We start from the raw sequence: 17411 nt of genomic DNA, 5'->3' as shown, positions 1-17411 counted from the left end.
GAAGATGACAATTAGCCAAAAAGCAAAATGAAACATAAAAAAAACAGATAAGCAAATGGTTACTGAAAAGCCCAGTTTCATTGTTAGCTAGCAATTGCAATAATCTGTGTGTTAAATGATTTGCAAAAATCACACAAGTGACTGAAACAGAGCTTTCCAAATTCAGATATTTCAAACCTCCAGGCAAGCTACTATAATGCAGAGAGGGAAAAAGTACAGCACTAAAGATCAGCTTCTCAAGAAGAAAGATCATAAATTGAAGCTAAGCAACACGTTTGAATAAAATCAACCCCTTCCAACAAGGACACTGAGTCAGTATTTCAAGGTATTATTATTAAAAAGTAATAATTAAAATGTCCCACTGTTTTGTGGTAAGTTTTCTGTGGTAGCAAGAGTCTACTACAAAGATTATAGCATATTATTCTAATTATGACACATTCCTCTGTTGTCAATCAAAAAATTCAGTATTGGAAGAAGTACCAAAGAAGTTAACAATGATGGCTGCAGAGTACTAATGTTGTGATCAACAGTTGCTGCTTTAGATATCAGGTCATGACCTCTAGTCTCAGGTGCATGTGAATCACTCCAGAATTACACGCACAGCTCAGTAACTTTAAGTATCACAATAAATTAAACTCATTGGCCATGATCAGAAAAGCAGGAGCTCTTTACCACATTATTGTTGTAACGTTTAGAATTTTAAAGGAATTCCACCTTCGTTCCATTGCAGCCTGGGATACCCTGAGGTCCTGGTGGCCCATCTTGTCCTGGTAAACCCTTTGAAGATGAAAACAGGATAGAACAGTTAGCTCACAGGATGGCCTACTGGGCCAGAAAGACAAAATGGATCAGTTTCATATCTATATAGCCCATTCCTACTCACAGGAAGTCCTGGTGTTCCTGGAAATCCTGGAAGCCCTGGCGGACCCTAAAAGGAAATTAACCATGAATGTTTTAAACAGTATGGTGCCACTGGATGTATAAGAGGAATTACAAAAATACTAAAGGAAACCTATAACAAAAAAAGAAACATCAGAATCATCAGTAAAATAAGAATGTCATACCGGGCAGCCATCAAGGTTCTTACATTTCTTTCAGGGGAATAACATAAAAACACAGAGAAGACTATGCAGAACAGCTAAGATAATAGTATGCAGATGCACAAAGGGAAAATAGCAACAACTCATGGTACAAAAGAAGACCATGTACCACTGAAGACAGTGATGCATCAATTGTTGCCAGCTGAGGAGTCTGACAAAAAGAAGCAAATTCACAAAAAGTAAATGGTTTCCAGACAAATTAATCCCTCCCATACTGATTTGACATACTAATATAACATATACACAGTATTGGGATTACTCTCCTTTATGGCTTTATGAAAAATAATATAAATAACACATAAGATTGTGTACCATAATAAATTGTTGCAGTAATTAATTGTATTACACTTAGATTATTTATATAAAGTAATACAATCTTTTCTACTTGATAGATACATTACTCTCCTTTATTACTCTTTCCCCCCAAAATCACTTCTGTAAGGATCCTGTCTCATACATGGCTTGATCCATAATACCAGCATATCACTAGGAAAAGGTACCAATACTTACTCTGATTCCCTTGGGGCCAATAGGTCCTGGAAGTCCATCATCACCCTAAGAAAAACCACAACAAAAACCAAAACCACACCAACAAAACAACATTCAAGTTTGCAGTCATTTTGTTCTATCAAAGTAAACCGTGTGATAAAAGTTACTCTTAATTTTTATAACAAGATGGCTAACAGTTACATAAGTTATCACTTTCTGAGTAAAAAGGTTCAAAATAATTTCATTTTTGGCACTGGATCTCGCATTGAAAAGCATCTGTTGCATCTGATAAGCCGCAACAGAGGAAATGGTTATTTCTCAACGTTACTTCAACTTGCACAGAAGCACTTTCTGCTTTCTTCCATCAAATATACTGCAGTGACCTCTTGTGGGCAACACAAGATAGAAAAGATCAAACTTCATAGTAAAACGCCAAGAAAGGGCATTATTAGAATAAAAACACAATCATGGCTTCTAATAGAAGACCCTTTTCTTGTTTCACTGTTGTTATACTGTTAGTTTTCTCTCTCTCAGCATAGCCTTTTGATTATTCTTATCACTTACCTACTATCTCTTTTTCACATGTTTGCTATGCTTCTGTTAGTTTAAATTGCAGGTACTTGCAGATCCTGGATAAGCTTACATATATATTAAATATAAATGCATTCAGAGAAAGGCATTTCAACATTTAAATACTATAGTATACCATCTGAGCAAGGTAATGTAATTCAGTAGCAAACAAAAATAAACTGAAACTGCAGGGAACACAAGGAACATTCCTCAGCTGTCTCTGCAGAGTTCAGTGAGGTCTTCATTTGCATCACCCCATCCAAACCCAGCCCAGGAATGCCACCAGATGCAAATCCTAGTTTGCAGTACTGCCCAAAATGGTGGGGCCCCTCCAGGAGCTGAACACCACTCTTATCAGTAAATCAAGTAATGCGTTACTGCAAGCAGCAATATAGCAACATCACGGAGCCTTGCCAAACCTGTTCTCTGACCTTAGCAACAGTCCTAAGGAAAGGATACAAGTGCAGGTACAGTGTTTGCAGGCACATGTAGGTGAACAATGGGAAACATAAAGCAACATTCTTATGGTTGACTGTTTCAAACAATCTAACATACCCTAACCTGGTATACGACCTATTGAAGATTTTTACTATTAAGCTGATGATAATCAAGAATTCTGGAATGATTTGGGAACAGCATTACAAGCAAGCTAATGCTACCTAGCATTTCCATCCTGTCCAAGTGAATTGGGACTTACCTTTGCACCTCTGGGACCAGGAGGCCCTTCTGGGCCTGGGAACCCAGGCAGACCTGGCTGTCCTTCCAAGCCTGGGAATCCCCTTTCACCCTATAGAAAGGATATGTGCAGATAGTAATATGACAAAAGCAAAGGATACTTTAAAGAAGTTCATAAAATAAACTATTTTTCTGCATTTCAGTAGGAAGTTATCATAGAAACTCTAACAATGCAATTATGTATCCTACCAGCTTAGCTACAGAAATTCCTGTACACAGGCACTGCTTTTACCTACACCCCTTAAACAGGTTTCATAGATGTTTATCCACTACTTAAACCACCTACTGACAGTACATTTCAATAGCAACTCTTCTGGGCTGATAATTTGCACAGAACTCTCCCATCTTCCTTAAAAGCATAGCTTTGTTAGTCATCAAGTCTCTCCTGAAAACTCAGCTTCCACTGCAATACCTACAGGAATGCTCAGATGGTTATGGACTGCTGCTATACGGTGCTATCTATCATCATTTCACAGATACAAGATTGTTCTTTGTTATATACAAGTAACTGAGATTGTGGCCATGCGCTGCAGGTAAAGCACTCTCTCAAGACAGAATATAATGACGGTTCCAGTCCTAAGTGCTTACAATGTAAATCAAGAGAAACAGAGATAAGACAACACCAAAATAACATTTTTCATCCCTTTTACCTCACACCTCATGCTAAAATTCTAACCTCCCAAGCAGCAACCACATTTCAGTGAGTATTTATGCAATGATTAGCCATGACAGCTCAGTGTAACAGATACACCTCTACCATACTCCATGGTATGCCCCTCTGTAAATTGTTTGTTATAACATGCTGCTTTCCTGCAGTTTCAGGCTGTTCACAGCTGCAAATTCAAGAAATACTTACTCTTATTTCTTCTACGCAATAGATTCATTAAAAACAACAACAACAACAACAACAAATCAATAAATATTACAGTTACAATCACTATAAGGAAGTTAGGAAACACCAGAATTGGTGTGCCTTTTTCTGCATACAGGTTGTTGTATACTCTTCCATTACATCAATTTTTATTTCCTACAGCTCTACCAACCAGCAAATACACAGTACTAAGAAGCAATCACTCAGCATTATTCCTATTGCTTTATAGATACCTGCAAGGCAACTTACATAGATATACCCAAATTATTTTTTCACAGCTCCAGGAACTGCCAACAAAAGAGAGGCCTGAGCTCATTGTTGCATCCTAACAAGCACCTTATAAGCTCCAGGTTTGAGCTGTGCAGTCCTCTGTGCATTCTTTAATTCATCTTGAAGTTTCATTTTCTTGTACCACTTCAGCAAAAATTCAAATAGCAGCTCCTGTACCTACTGCCTCTTAATGTGTCAGCTATGGTGTTCCCTAAGGAACTGGGAGGCCCCGCCTAGATCTCCTCAGCCAGGGGAAGGAATTGAACCAGGAATTCCATATCTTCAAGAAGACAATGTTAGCAAAGAACTGAAAATTGGAGACTTCAAGACAACAGAAGCATCTACTTGCAGCCTCGAACACAATATGTGAAAGGTAACATTATGGCTTTGCTGACCTCCCTTCTACTTTCCACAGCATCTCTATGCTGATTTTAGGTACTCAGTAGGATAGCAGGGTTAAGAATTACTCTTAAATTCTGATTTTCTCACTGCACTACCTCAGCAGGTGCTCTGCATTCCACTGCAGAGGACAAGAAACTAGCAGTTATATTCAAAGCACTTACAGAATGTGTTGATCAACATAAAAAAACCAAAACAGAAACAACCTAAAAAATAGTAAGAGTAACAGGGATTCTCTTCACAACCTCTGCTCTGCTGCCTGCAATACTGCTTGCTTGGAAAACAAGAAGTCCTTTAGATTAGGGCTTGTATGTTGTGTGCCAAACATGAGTTGTAACTTTAGTTCCATACACAATGAGATTCAGATAAACTTCTAGGATAAGGATTATTATCTGGTCAGCTAACCCTGGTTCCTCTATTAAAATGCAAAACTATTACTGTTTTTCTTGTAGATCATGTATTGCTTTTTTTTTTTTTTTTTTTTTTTTTTTTTTGAAACACAGGACAGGTATCTTTTTCCCCCCATGGAAATGCTGATTACTATACAAATTCAGGTTAGCTTGAATTCAGCAGTGCCTTTTTGCATGCGGAACTCCAGGCTCTTCTTTCACATGGAGCTATACAGCTGATGCTGCTTCACTTGAAATGCAAGATAGGAGAAATGTTATAAGCTCAGGCCCAGATATGAAAGGGTTAGTGTGCCCTTGAAGGAGAGAGGAGGAGGAATTTGGGAGTGCCCAATAAGGAAAACATAAGGCAGAGCCAGACTCGGGAGCAAGCTCTGGCAAGAACAGTGTTTGCACTATGGAAATACATACAAGAGGCATGCCAGATGCATCAGGTACAAGCTAGGCTACACAATGCCTATTAATCTTACATTGATCACGTTTCATGTTTTCGTTAGAGAAAGTGACATCTGCAAATGGATGCTAGAAAAAACTTCTAGCAGAAAGTTGGTCTTCTATGGCATCTGCTGCTGACAGATGGTTCTCTAAAGGGCAACTGCTCTGAGGTGTCCACTCTGAACAGCCACATAACTGGCAAGCCACAGCCTTTCAAAGTGAAAGAGGAAACTAAGTCAAACAGTTGAAAGAAATACAGGAGGCAACTGTGAAAACAGGATTTTCTAAGCCTAATTTCTTCTTCTCAGCTTTGAAAGTGAACAGCTACAATGTGAGCGTTACATGAGGAAAGCATTGTCAGAGCAATGCCAGGGGAGTCTGCCAGCAAATGACACTCAAGAACAAGACAATTTGAAGGACTAGATTTGGAAACTGCTAAGGAGTTGTACCAAATGCTTTCTGAGGGAGCTGTACCAAACCAGATACAGAGGGAAGAGTAGGGCTATAATCACTACTTTGGATTAAAAAAAAAAAAATTGGTTAGAGAAATGAGTGCTGGGGGAGAAGCCAAGCTGATCCAGCTCTCTGGAATACAGATGTTGGGAGATACAATTGTTTTCTTTTCTAGTGTTGCACAGAAAGATCCCTTAAGTGACAAGAGTTTTCAGATACAGCTTGTTCTTACTCCAGACTTTCCTACTGTACATCTTGCATATAGGGTACTGTATGCAGCAAGATTCAGATGCTGTAATGCTGAATTTGTTAGGGAAAAGTGCCTGTGTTTCCTTGGAAGCACGTATTGAAACAGAAAAGACATATTTAACAAATTTCCCCTGGTGTCAAAGCTAGTAAAAGGACACTATGTTGTTTGGAGTGAGGTTGAAGTCTCTAGGTAACATGCACTATATTTTCTTACAGATGCAAAAACTGTCAGTCTTGCCAGCCTGTTCTTCCTAAAGCAAAGAAAAAAATAAAATCACAAGAAGTAAAAATAAAAATAAGTAAGTCTGAATATTTTTTGCTTCAGACTTGATGCTATTAAAATAAACAAAATAGCAAAGGTTTAGGTCAGCCCAGACCTCATGTTCCAGTCCTACAGGTACAGGATTCTGTAGCAGAATAAAGATTCATCAGCTATAAGCCATCATTACCTTTGGGAATGGGCAAGGAGTCGGATCCTGATCTCAGTGATAAATTCAAAGTAGTTCCAATGCAATTGCCCTCACCCAATTACACAGATGTGGCAAAACTGTCAACTTACAATCTTGAACACAAATGTTACTTCAGAGATGAGAATTACAAACATTTACAAAATACCCTAAGCTTATGCTTTAAGTGACAGTTCCTATTAAAAGCATTAACAAATAGAAGTATATAATCAAGGCCTTACTCAAAAACCACACACATTAGCCAGCCACAAACACAAGCAGTGTTGAAGACAGTTTAATGCTGTGGTAGAGTACAATGAAAAAAAATTCACTCTAGCATAATCTGTATTCTTCAACACAGGATTTCTTCAGCAGACCTGCTTTATCTCCCAAAAGTCGTCACAGGGGTCTGTAAACATCTCAGAATACAGGACAATGTTATTGCAGTTTGAGACATCATTTATGAAGCATGTAATTATTCATGATAGTGACTGAAGTTTGAGAAGTTTCAATTTTTTCTTAGCTATTTGTATCCAGCAATGAAAACAGCGGAGTTTGTCACACCTGCACTATATTTTATTGTGATAAACGCAGAAGAAAATTGGAACCTTGCTTGATGATTTTACTGAATTGCCTCCTGAAACTCAGAGCTCCAAATACATATATCAGAAGATTCCAAGAATAAGATTCTTTTTATTTGCTTCTGTAAGAGGCTACAGACTCCTTGCATCCAAACTGTCCTTGTAACTCAGTATTACAAGTTTTTCTTGCCAGAATCCTGTGAACTAAACTCTTACCTAGATACATTAGGAACTTGCCACAGGATTCTTCAGCACCTCTTATATTGTGATCAATAAACCCAGTTATCTTGGCATCTTCTGAAGTCCTTTTTTAAAAGGCCATAAACTAATCATACATAATAAAGGGTAGCTTCTTGACTGGTTTGTTTAGCTTAATTAGAATGGGTAGCACTAAATAAGTATGATCATCTAGAATAGCATAACATACTCCTAGTTATTTAGAGCTGGAACTGCACCTTAGATGTTGTAAAAACAAAAAAAAGCCCTGTAACACCTCCCAACTTGAACCACATGTTTCTATCACAGCTAGAGACTTGGTTTTCAGCAAGATGACACATTGACAGCTCTAAACCCAAGTCTCAGAGAAGGAATGGGAAGACTTTACTAGGGAGAGGTAGGAAAACATTTTAACAGCACTACTTTAAAGCAAAACCACAGTAATCTTGGAGAGCATGCCCTCTTGGTGACCAAGAGGCTGTAGCCCTTGCCATTCAGTCTTCATCGGCTGGAGCAGCACTGGAGCAGATTCATCTCATAAGTGCCAGGAAGCACTTACTTCAAACCCAATCATCATTCATTTCCTTAAGGAAGAATCAATTATTCACATGTAGTAGACCAACACAAGTAATTCTTATAATTATCCATATATACCAGCTTAATCATTTGCTTTAATTTCTTGTATATTGCAGCTCAATTGTTTCCTTTGGTTTCAATAGGTTCTTACCAGATCCAGTTCATTGAGCAGCAGCTTATTGCAAGCACAGGACAGAATGGAGAAAGCTGTTACCAGTTTTCTCTAACTTTTCTAGTAAATTATTTGTTTATTCGTGATAACATATTATACATGTTTTCCCCTATACTACACAATTTCCCTTCTCCCCCTCCCCCCCCCCCCAAAAGAAAAAAAAAAAGACAACAAAACTTACAGGGCTTTGGTGCAACAGAAAATGTACTACTACAACTACAAAGGCTCAAGGCAGAATCATTGATGGCATGAAGCAATTAACCAAGAGCTGCAGTTGCCCAAGGAAAAATATGAAAATAGTTTTCCTATTTGCAGTTCAATTTGTATTATTTTGTTAGAAATTGGATATCCTGGAGGGAACTCTAGGGTACTTAGAAAGAAGGTTACTTCTGAGTCTGCAAAGAGACACAGTAGGCTCTGCAGAGCTGGACAAAGCCGCACTTCTTAGTTGACTTAATGCAAGTGGACAGAAACTTGGATGCAGAAGCTAGTTGCAGGTCCACAAGGAAACAGAAGTTCAGGGCTCAGCTGAGTGCATTTGACAAGGCTTTTCTTGTCCTCCCAGTACATCATCAGACTCCATACACCTGACTTCCAGTAGTCCTACAAGTACACTGTCACATTTCCAATGGAGAATCAAAGAGGGATGATTATTTAAACAGTTCCTTGCCCAACGCTGTTTATATGCCAATTAGACAAGGATCTATGGAGTCTGACTTCTGGTTCAGAGGTCACTACAGAAGGAAGCACAAACACCAAATGCCAAGCATCAAATACAAAGCAGAAGCCTGAAGCTTGTCGTGACAAGTGTGTGACTCAACTGGTACAAAGATAATTTGCAAGAAAGTTCGGTCGAAGAGGTATCAGACTTGAAAACCCGCATCAAATGTTTAAGTAACTGATATGCTGTGATGGATCAGCCTCATCATCTGAGGACAGCTCTAGATATCTTGCAACTGTGCGAGATTTTAGAAAAAGTTATGGTTGTGGAAAAGAAAGTTAACAGAAAGCATTATGGACATCAGTGAGGCTCTTGTATGTCTTGTATACTGGTGCCTTCATAATTATAGGGAAACTAACGTAATGGCATGTGTATGATCAAACCAGTTGCATAGGCAACCTATCACATCTAAGAGTGCAGGCTTTGCTTTTCATTGTTAATTTTCTGTCATGATGGCCTGCAAGCTTCTGAAAGGCTGTTTAACAAAAATGCTGAGACCTGACAGACTTTTACACTGTTTAACTTGACTTTGGTGAAGAAGGAATCCAAATTTATCAGATCTCACAGTAAATCTTCTGTTCTAAGAGTGGAAATCTGCATTATGTGCCTACCACTTTAAGCAGTGGGTGCCAAAAACACTGTGTTCCCACTATTATTTTATTTAGAAGGCCAGAAAACGTACTCCAAAGTTTTTGTACCTAACTTGCCAGATAATTTTGTTTACTGAATTCAAAAAATATCTGTGACTAATTCAGAAAACAGCTAACCGTACACCACAGATGGATTCTCCAAAGTTGCACCTGCTATGGTTGTATTAGGAATGTAAAGCCTACTGCTGGAATGCCCTCAAACTAAACCCAAAGTAGCCCTGTTACTAGTGTTATGATACATCTGGTTTAGCCAGCTTTATTTGAAGGAAATGCACCACTGAAGTTGAAGTTTGATTGAACCTAATCAAACTCTAAACTTGCCATCAATGTTATGTTATTTTTCACTAGGTATGTATAGTGTAAATATACCTGATGAACTAAAAGTAAATAAATGCCAAGGAATGACCTCATTTGCCTACAGCCATCTGGATGATAAGTACAGCACCATAAATTACTATGAGTTTTTGACATCTGCCCTCTTTAATCTCAGCCAATAGTAAAATTCTGCAATAGTATAATATTGAATCAAAGCAGTAACTTAAGATTTTGCATCACATTTGTTCTTGATGTTATACTTGTTTATACAACTTCAAAATTACCTTTAAAATGTGTCAGAAATTAATCTAGAGCATTGAAGCGCTAAAAAAAATAATATTGAGTGCGCACTATTGCCTCAAAGGATAAATTTGTTAAACTGTAAGTAGTACCAATGGTAGAATCATAACGTGCATAAAAATACAGCAGGAGTGGAAGTCAAAGCTGTACAGAAGCAAAGGTCTGTGCATTAGTCAATCACATAAGGTATTCTTACCTTTTCTCCTTTAACTCCACTGCAATCACATTTGGTTAGAGATGTACACCCATGGCAAGCCTGTAAAGACATAAGAAAAGATTACGTTCTGAATCACTGTAAGGTAGCATCATGCAATACTACTAAAGTTATTCTAGAACACAGGCCTACAAGGTAGGTCACCCAGACCTCATACGCATGTTCAAAGCATATACAGTCTACTGGAAACCTGATCAACTTTATTAGGAGACTTATGCTTTTACATGTTAGTTTCCTTAGCATTTTTATGTTTATTTTACACAAGAACTATTTATCCTAGGACAAAGTAAAATGCAACCTATGACTAAAGAACATTAATAGAACAGGTTCTTTGGCACTTGCCACCTCACTGACAGCATCCATTTATGGCTCTCACCAGTAGATGTCAGGTTTTGAACAAGAGTTTAACCAAGCCTTATTTATGGTAAGAATGGTATTATGGAAAGATCTTTAGTGCCTAATTAATTCATGCCTCCACAGCACAGTTACACAGAAGAGGTTTTAAAAAGCAAACAAAAGACCACCCAGATGTCATCTAGTTGCATTCACACTCTACCAAGCATGACAAGCCAGCTAAAACCCTCCCTCACATAAGGGGGAGGCGAGAGGGTCTGGGAGGTGCATTGGTCAGAGGAGGGAGTTAAGGAATTTGATTCATAGTGGTGATCCAAGCCAGACAAGTTCTTGATATCACATCTGCTCTGCTCAGTCTGAATGCTCCCCAGCTCCAGCATGATACTCACTACAGTTCTGTGTTGATTTCAGAAGTGAGCAGACTGGTGTGCTTAAAAAAAAAAAAAAAAAAAAAAAAAAAAGGGAGATTTGTGGAGGAAGAGAAACTTCACAGCGTACATAAGGCAGCAATCAATTCCCACAGCTCTTAATACTTAAAAACCATGACCAATATGAGAAGAAACTCTCCCCCAAATACTCGAGGATTTAATTTGCTCTGAGGACACACGTAGCATCATAAGTAAATTACAACACATAATTAACAGCTGAAAAAGCTGAGGGTTTGGGCTTCTCCACTCAACCTCAAATAACCTGCAAAGAACAGTATGTACAGAGAAAGTTTCAGCTGAGCAGGAGACGAGCCAGTTTGTCAGTACTCAATACACCCACACACCAACTCTAGCCCTCATTATCACAGAGACATGACCCATCACCTACCTGGCATTACTAACATCCTGGCTCTTAGCCTAAACACACTACCGAGCATCAGAGTGAAGACACCAAAGCAGCTTAATTCACCTGGAGCTACAGAAACCCAGGATAAATAAAGTATCCTGTTTCACAAGACACAGCTTTCAGCGCCATCGCAGTAGTGCCACACAACAAAGCTAAAGCATATCTCCAAATCTTCAGCTTTTCTAATCAGTTCCTTGATTTGATGTACACAGAAATTCAAAATTCTCAGTAATCAGGAGATTATCCAGACGTTTCCTAAAGTGAAGATGAATCTTAGTAGCCAGATTAGGTTTTTAGAGATCAGACTGGACCCTGAATAACCCAGCTGACCTCATCACTGACTCCACTTGGAGCAGAGTGTTTGGCTAATGCCCTCCTGATGTCACCTTTCAGCCCAACTGACCTTCTGAACTCAGCATCAGATCCTTCTCGCTTTCAGAAGTGTATTTTAAAAAGCAAGTTCAGCTTAAACTAGTTTTAGGGTTAATCTTGCTTTATTTAGGAGATCAACCTTAGCTACACATAATACTCCCTTACTTCACAATACAAGACCAAGAGAAAGAAAGAGCAGGTACTTATCTCACTGGGCAGCAGTGTCAATGCCCTATTGCAAGGAGATCACACAGATCTACTTGAAGGTCTCTGCTGCCTCCAAGAGATGGGGCAAAAAATAAATCATCAGTAATCAGAAACACAAAGCTACACAGTGGTAAAGCACAGTCTAAAACAATGCACCATCACAATGGCACAAAGCATAATAAAGATTTGTTTAGGTTAAGGAACAGAGAGATTCATTCAGTCTTCCTCTTACATTTCGAAGAATGTTTCCTACAGAAATTTTCCTGAGTCTTCAGATAAAATAATTGGTCTGGATGGGGAAAGAATTTAGAGAGGGAAGGTGTGAGAATATGTCCTTCACAAAACAAGATATTCACAAAATTTTGAAAAGATTTTAGACACAAACTCAAAAGAGTCTCTGTCCTTTGCCACTGATTCTCTATAAAAAAGCAGAAAACTGCATCATTAGTGCTGACTTATCTTCAACACTAATCCTGCCAACATGACAACTGCACGCGACGGATACCATCAATAAAGAAACCAGATCATGAAATAAAGTACAGAAAGGATCACCCAAAGCAGGGCTGCTTTCAGCAGGCTGCACAGGACCACATCCAGCTGTACCTTGAGTAGCTCCAGTGCTGGAGACCTGCAGCCTCTCCAGGCCCTGACCAGGGGCTGGCTGCCTTCATGGCAAAGAGCATCCCCAAATCTCACCAGTTCTTTATGATGAGTAGCCATAGTCTCAGTCTACACAGGGTAAGAGGAGCTTGGCTCTGACTTTACTGTACTCTTCTCTAAGAAGCAGGAAGACAACCACAAGATTCTTCTCTTTCCTGATGCCTTTTTCCTTTGAGGGGGGAAAAAAAAAGAAAAAAAAAAAAAAAAAAAAAAAGATTTTCCCAGTATCTTCCCCTATGTCATGGGTAACAGCCTCTCAAATCTGGGCATGCTGAAACAAAGCAAAATGAGCTTTAAATCAGCTCCTCGGTTGCAATACTTGTGCTGATTTTGGTCTTTACAGAGCTGACGAAGTACGTATCTTTCTTGCATATGCAGGCAATAAATATCTGTGGATGTGATGCCAAAACAGAGTGCACCCTTCCCAGCATTAAAGACTGTTTTTTATTATGAGGGGTCTAAATAATCCTGTATGAAGTATTTTTAAGTGCTTCTCTCCTTAACCCCATTTTCAAAGTGATTTAATCAATATAGCTCCTACTATAAACCATAACTCAAAAAAAAAAACAACCAACCAACACCACAAAACCTGTGACTGTCATCCAAAGTCATTTATATATCCAGACTAGATTCCTTATACTTTGAGGAGCCTCTTAACTTTGACAATTATCCCATCTCAAAGATGGATGTGTACTCACTGAACGCTTTCTGATAGATTGCTTCGCATACCCAGCTCAGATCTTTTACTTGCAGGAAAGTCTTTCTCAGACAGAAGTAACAGGAGGCTGAACAAAGTCAGTAATCAGAAAGCTCTCACCAAACACTCACTGTAATCAAATGGCAGCAGCTTTTGGCTTAAATCCTGGGAAGATCTCTTTACTCACAAGCTTATCAAGAAGCGTTCCCTCTGCAGAGTCGCTTATCTCCCTGTACAAAAGCAGCAGTTTGGCAGATTGTATTTTTTAATCTGTATTATTTTTACCTCCACCACGTTAATGCTTTTGAACTGAACAGTTGAAAGAGAAAAATCCCTGAGAATTTGTCCTCTATCAAGACTGACTCATGTCACTTCTGGGTCATACAGCAACATAACAAAGACTAAAGTCAAAAGTGTCAGCAGTGTAAAGCAAAACAAAACACTCGAGAGCTTAGCGATCTGTTCTAAATGAGAGCTTGCTTCTTGTTTAGACTTTTCAATAGTCTCAAGGCCTTTTTTTCCTTGTGAAAGCAGGCTGAAGAACTGTGCTACAGGAGAACATGTACTGCATAACAAGCCCGTACAAGTTTGAAAGCAACTCAGCAGAAAGAGGATTCTGATATCACAGGTTTAATTATGTATTTCACATGAACGCAAAAAGAAAGAATTGAATCCAGGCTGCTTACTATGAGTAGCAGTGCTTGGAATCTCTCCTTCATATAAGCAGTAAGTTTGAGAAGAGCAGATAGGATGACTACAGCATTGAAATCCTAGAAAAACCTACATTAAGACCAAGATTTGGATTACCAATGTCAGCGGTTTGCTCTGTGAGAACTTAACCATCACTAGTCCAGGCAATGATGTGACCGGCTGCGTTTCCAGGCCTCACACTTCAGTGGAACTCAAAAGTTACATTTGTTTTATCTGTTACACATTGGAGAAAGTGAGAAGGCCGCCTGCCTTGGATCAGACAGCCAGAAGCCTTCAGCAGCAGCTCGAGTCCTAGCTCTGGTCAATATGATGCACGTAACTTCAGGTGACAGGAAAGGTAATAACATTTTGGAAAACGTGAGCTAGAATAGTGAGCTGGGTGTAGATTATAAGGAGTGGGTCATGATCTTCACAACAATTAAAATCTTTTAGTTTTCAGCTACAGGAGGATGGACAAGAAACGGATGCAGCTTGTAAGAAATGACTGAAACAGTGGAGATTTGCTTCTTGCCAACTGCTTTCCCCTTTAACACTTCCCTCACCACCACATACCTGTAAGGATGGACTCACTATCATTTCCATTTCCTTTGCTGTTAATAGCGTGTAGCAAGACAATCAAGGGCTCTAATTAATCTAGCCAAGTTTAGCTAATCCTTTCATTGGATTTTCCTGACAGCTTCTACCCCATTGAACTAGTGTGAGGAGAGCAAGTTCTTTTCATTAGTGTATAAAAGGAGGGATGGTATTGGTTTTCTGGTCAAAGGATAATTCTTCCAGAACAAGCTTGGTCTTTTGTGCCTTACATGAACTGAGGAAAACTGCTTTATGCCACCAACAGAATGGCGTTTAGGTTTTAAATTTTTCTTTAAATTGAAATGCAAACTTAAAAAAAAAAAAAAAAAAAAGTACACATTTGAAGCCTCAGTCAATTCTTACTCTTGGCCACGTTTGTAACTGACAGCTCAGCAAAATGAATAAGCCTAAGTTATCCCCAAGATTTGTTTTGGCTGAAAACCTGCTTTAAGCATTAGGTACACTGCCCTCTTTTCTCACCAGGCCTAGAGATGTTAGTCACAAGGCAACCGCAGCACAGCCCACTCCTCCCACCTCCCATTCACAACCACATCGGCCAAAACATTTCAGAGAACAAAAAGAAAAGCCAACACACACAAGGTAGGTAAATGTTATTCCTGGAAAGAACAGCAACTGGGGACTTCCTAAAACTGTTGTCAATAAAAGATTCTCCTAAGTTAATAAAAGTTATAGAGGACTGGTCAAATGTTCAGATCAATTAACCTGCTCATAAGCAATCAGAATCCGAGTAACAGCACAGTTAAACAAGACCAGCTTTGGATTGTCGAGCTTTGAAGTGATTTACCATTACACACACCCAGCTGCAGGAAAGTTACTCAGCAGCAGGGGGAGAGCAGATGTAGGGCACATCTAAAAACCCACAAGGTGAAGTATGCAAGAGTATTTAAGTAACGTACTAGGTACTTCAACATACAGTTATTTACCAGTATTTTAATGCACTTTCCACTGTAAAAATTAGAGATGAAGAGGGACGATGCTGGTCATGTAGCAGTACTTGAAGTTTACAATCAGAAATTAATAATCTAGAGAAGGAGGTATAAATTCTTACAGAAGCACAGATAGTGAATCAATAAGGTGCCGTTATGAACAATTAAAAGTGTTCTGACGTGGCAAACGCTGCTCACAAATGAATTATTGATCTAGATCAAATAGTTGGAGAAAAAGAAAAAGCACAGCCTGAGCATTTACAAACTAATTCCTTTGCTCCAGCATCCTCTTTACATATTCTTTTATTAAGAATGAATTTCCTGCGTGATTATCCCTCTCATTCCTGAAGTAGCACAGCAGCATTACTTTACCTACCTGGAAGCACAGTTTCTATCAACAGACTGTATGTTCTCTCTTGACAGCTCAGGTGGCAGCAAGAGGTCAAGAGATGGTTGTAAATAGATAGTGCATATCCCCTGCTTTTAGGTGCTGTGCTGGCCTGCAACACACTAAGCCTCTTAAATCACTTAGAGGAGCTACAGCTCAACATCTGTTTGTGCGTGAGATTAACATGCACAAGCCAGCTTCATTAGCAGGTGTCCAGAAGAGAACCATCATATCTGACTCCACTGCACCATAAGCCACTTTGCAGGTGAGAAGAGCCCTCCAGCAGCAAAGAGACGCAGAGAAATCACTGTAATGAAATTCTGCCTAGGAAAAGTTGGCCAACATTTTAAAGCAAATTTAAAAGTTTGTAACTCACTTGGATCACAGGAGCATGCTGAACTGTGGATCAGCACAATTGTACTTCGTACATGCAAGAAAGTGTACAACAACAGAGATGGTTCTGCAAGGCTGGCATGTCTGCAAGTCATTCCACTACCTGCAGTAGGCTTACATCTTCAGCTGGTAATCAATGGGCGTTACTGATAGCTGTAATTGCAGCATCAGGATGGACATGCCACAAGGTACTTCAGGCTTTATTCTTCCCCTTCCTTCCATGTACTGCAAAAAGCACATGCTCCTCATAGCAAGCCCCACACCCCACACATCATTCAGCAACCTCCATTTCAATCCTCATGCTCCAGTATTTGCCAGCAAAACACAACTAGCTATTCTTGTTAGCAAGCTAACCAGGTAATAAAAATTAAAGGCAGTACAACTACCTCTGGAGAGCAAAGAAAAGAAAGAGCTGAATGGGACACTGTCTTGCATTCTGATAGCCGTATCAAGTCACAAAGCCCACAGTCGAACAAAAGGCACATCAAGTCCCTCAGGTTCTCATCCAGCATGCCTCATCCTCACAAGATTTTTTTAGAGCCAAAGAGGAAGGGGAAACTGTATGAGTGTTATTAGACTAAAATCCATGGATTTGAAGTCCTCTACTGCAGAAACAGTGACATAGAACTTCACAATTGATCAGATCTGTCTCTACACCACATACGCATGAAGATAAATGTATTTCCTGGAACTGCTAGAATACCCAGATTACCTCAGATGTTACAACTGTAACAGCCAAGAATCAGTTTCACAGCATCTTGCAGTTTGCCAAGCTGCTGTGCTTACTACACATTTCCACACGAATGCCAGTGTCTTATAAGTCACGACCAAAGGCAGATGGAAGTTGATATTAGTTATTTCCACAGTAGATAACCGCAACTACCTGTCAGACAACTATAGAAGAACTGTTCCTAGAAGGAAGCTTAAACGCAGTGGGAAAGTTCTGCATCTCACACAGCTCTTCCAGCTGTGTCAGTGCCCAACCACCACTAACATCCTCAGCATTAAAACTCAACAGCTTACTCAGGAATGTAAGAATATTTTAACACTAGAGAAAAAGGGAACACAAACAGTGGATATCTTAACTTCCCGACAACAAGACCAAC

At 39.3% G+C, this 17411-nt stretch overlaps 1 protein-coding gene across 1 annotated transcript in view; it reads right to left on the bottom strand.

Moving 5' to 3' along the window:
• COL4A5 (collagen type IV alpha 5 chain) overlaps positions 1–17411 on the bottom strand; it is a gene marked incomplete at both ends in the record, with an annotated part of 77212 nt that overhangs the window by 43401 nt on the left and 16400 nt on the right. The window contains 5 exons of the mRNA XM_079541962.1: positions 715–777; positions 884–928; positions 1611–1655; positions 2857–2946; positions 10152–10211. Coding sequence (XP_079398088.1) covers positions 715–777; positions 884–928; positions 1611–1655; positions 2857–2946; positions 10152–10211 — 303 coding nt within the window. The remainder of the gene's footprint in view (positions 1–714; positions 778–883; positions 929–1610; positions 1656–2856; positions 2947–10151; positions 10212–17411) is intronic.

The sequence above is a fragment of the Tetrao urogallus genome (genome assembly GCF_951394365.1).
Source record: "Tetrao urogallus genome assembly, chromosome: 13".
NCBI lineage: Eukaryota > Metazoa > Chordata > Aves > Galliformes > Phasianidae > Tetrao > Tetrao urogallus.
This window is presented reverse-complemented; position numbering and strand designations above follow the sequence as displayed.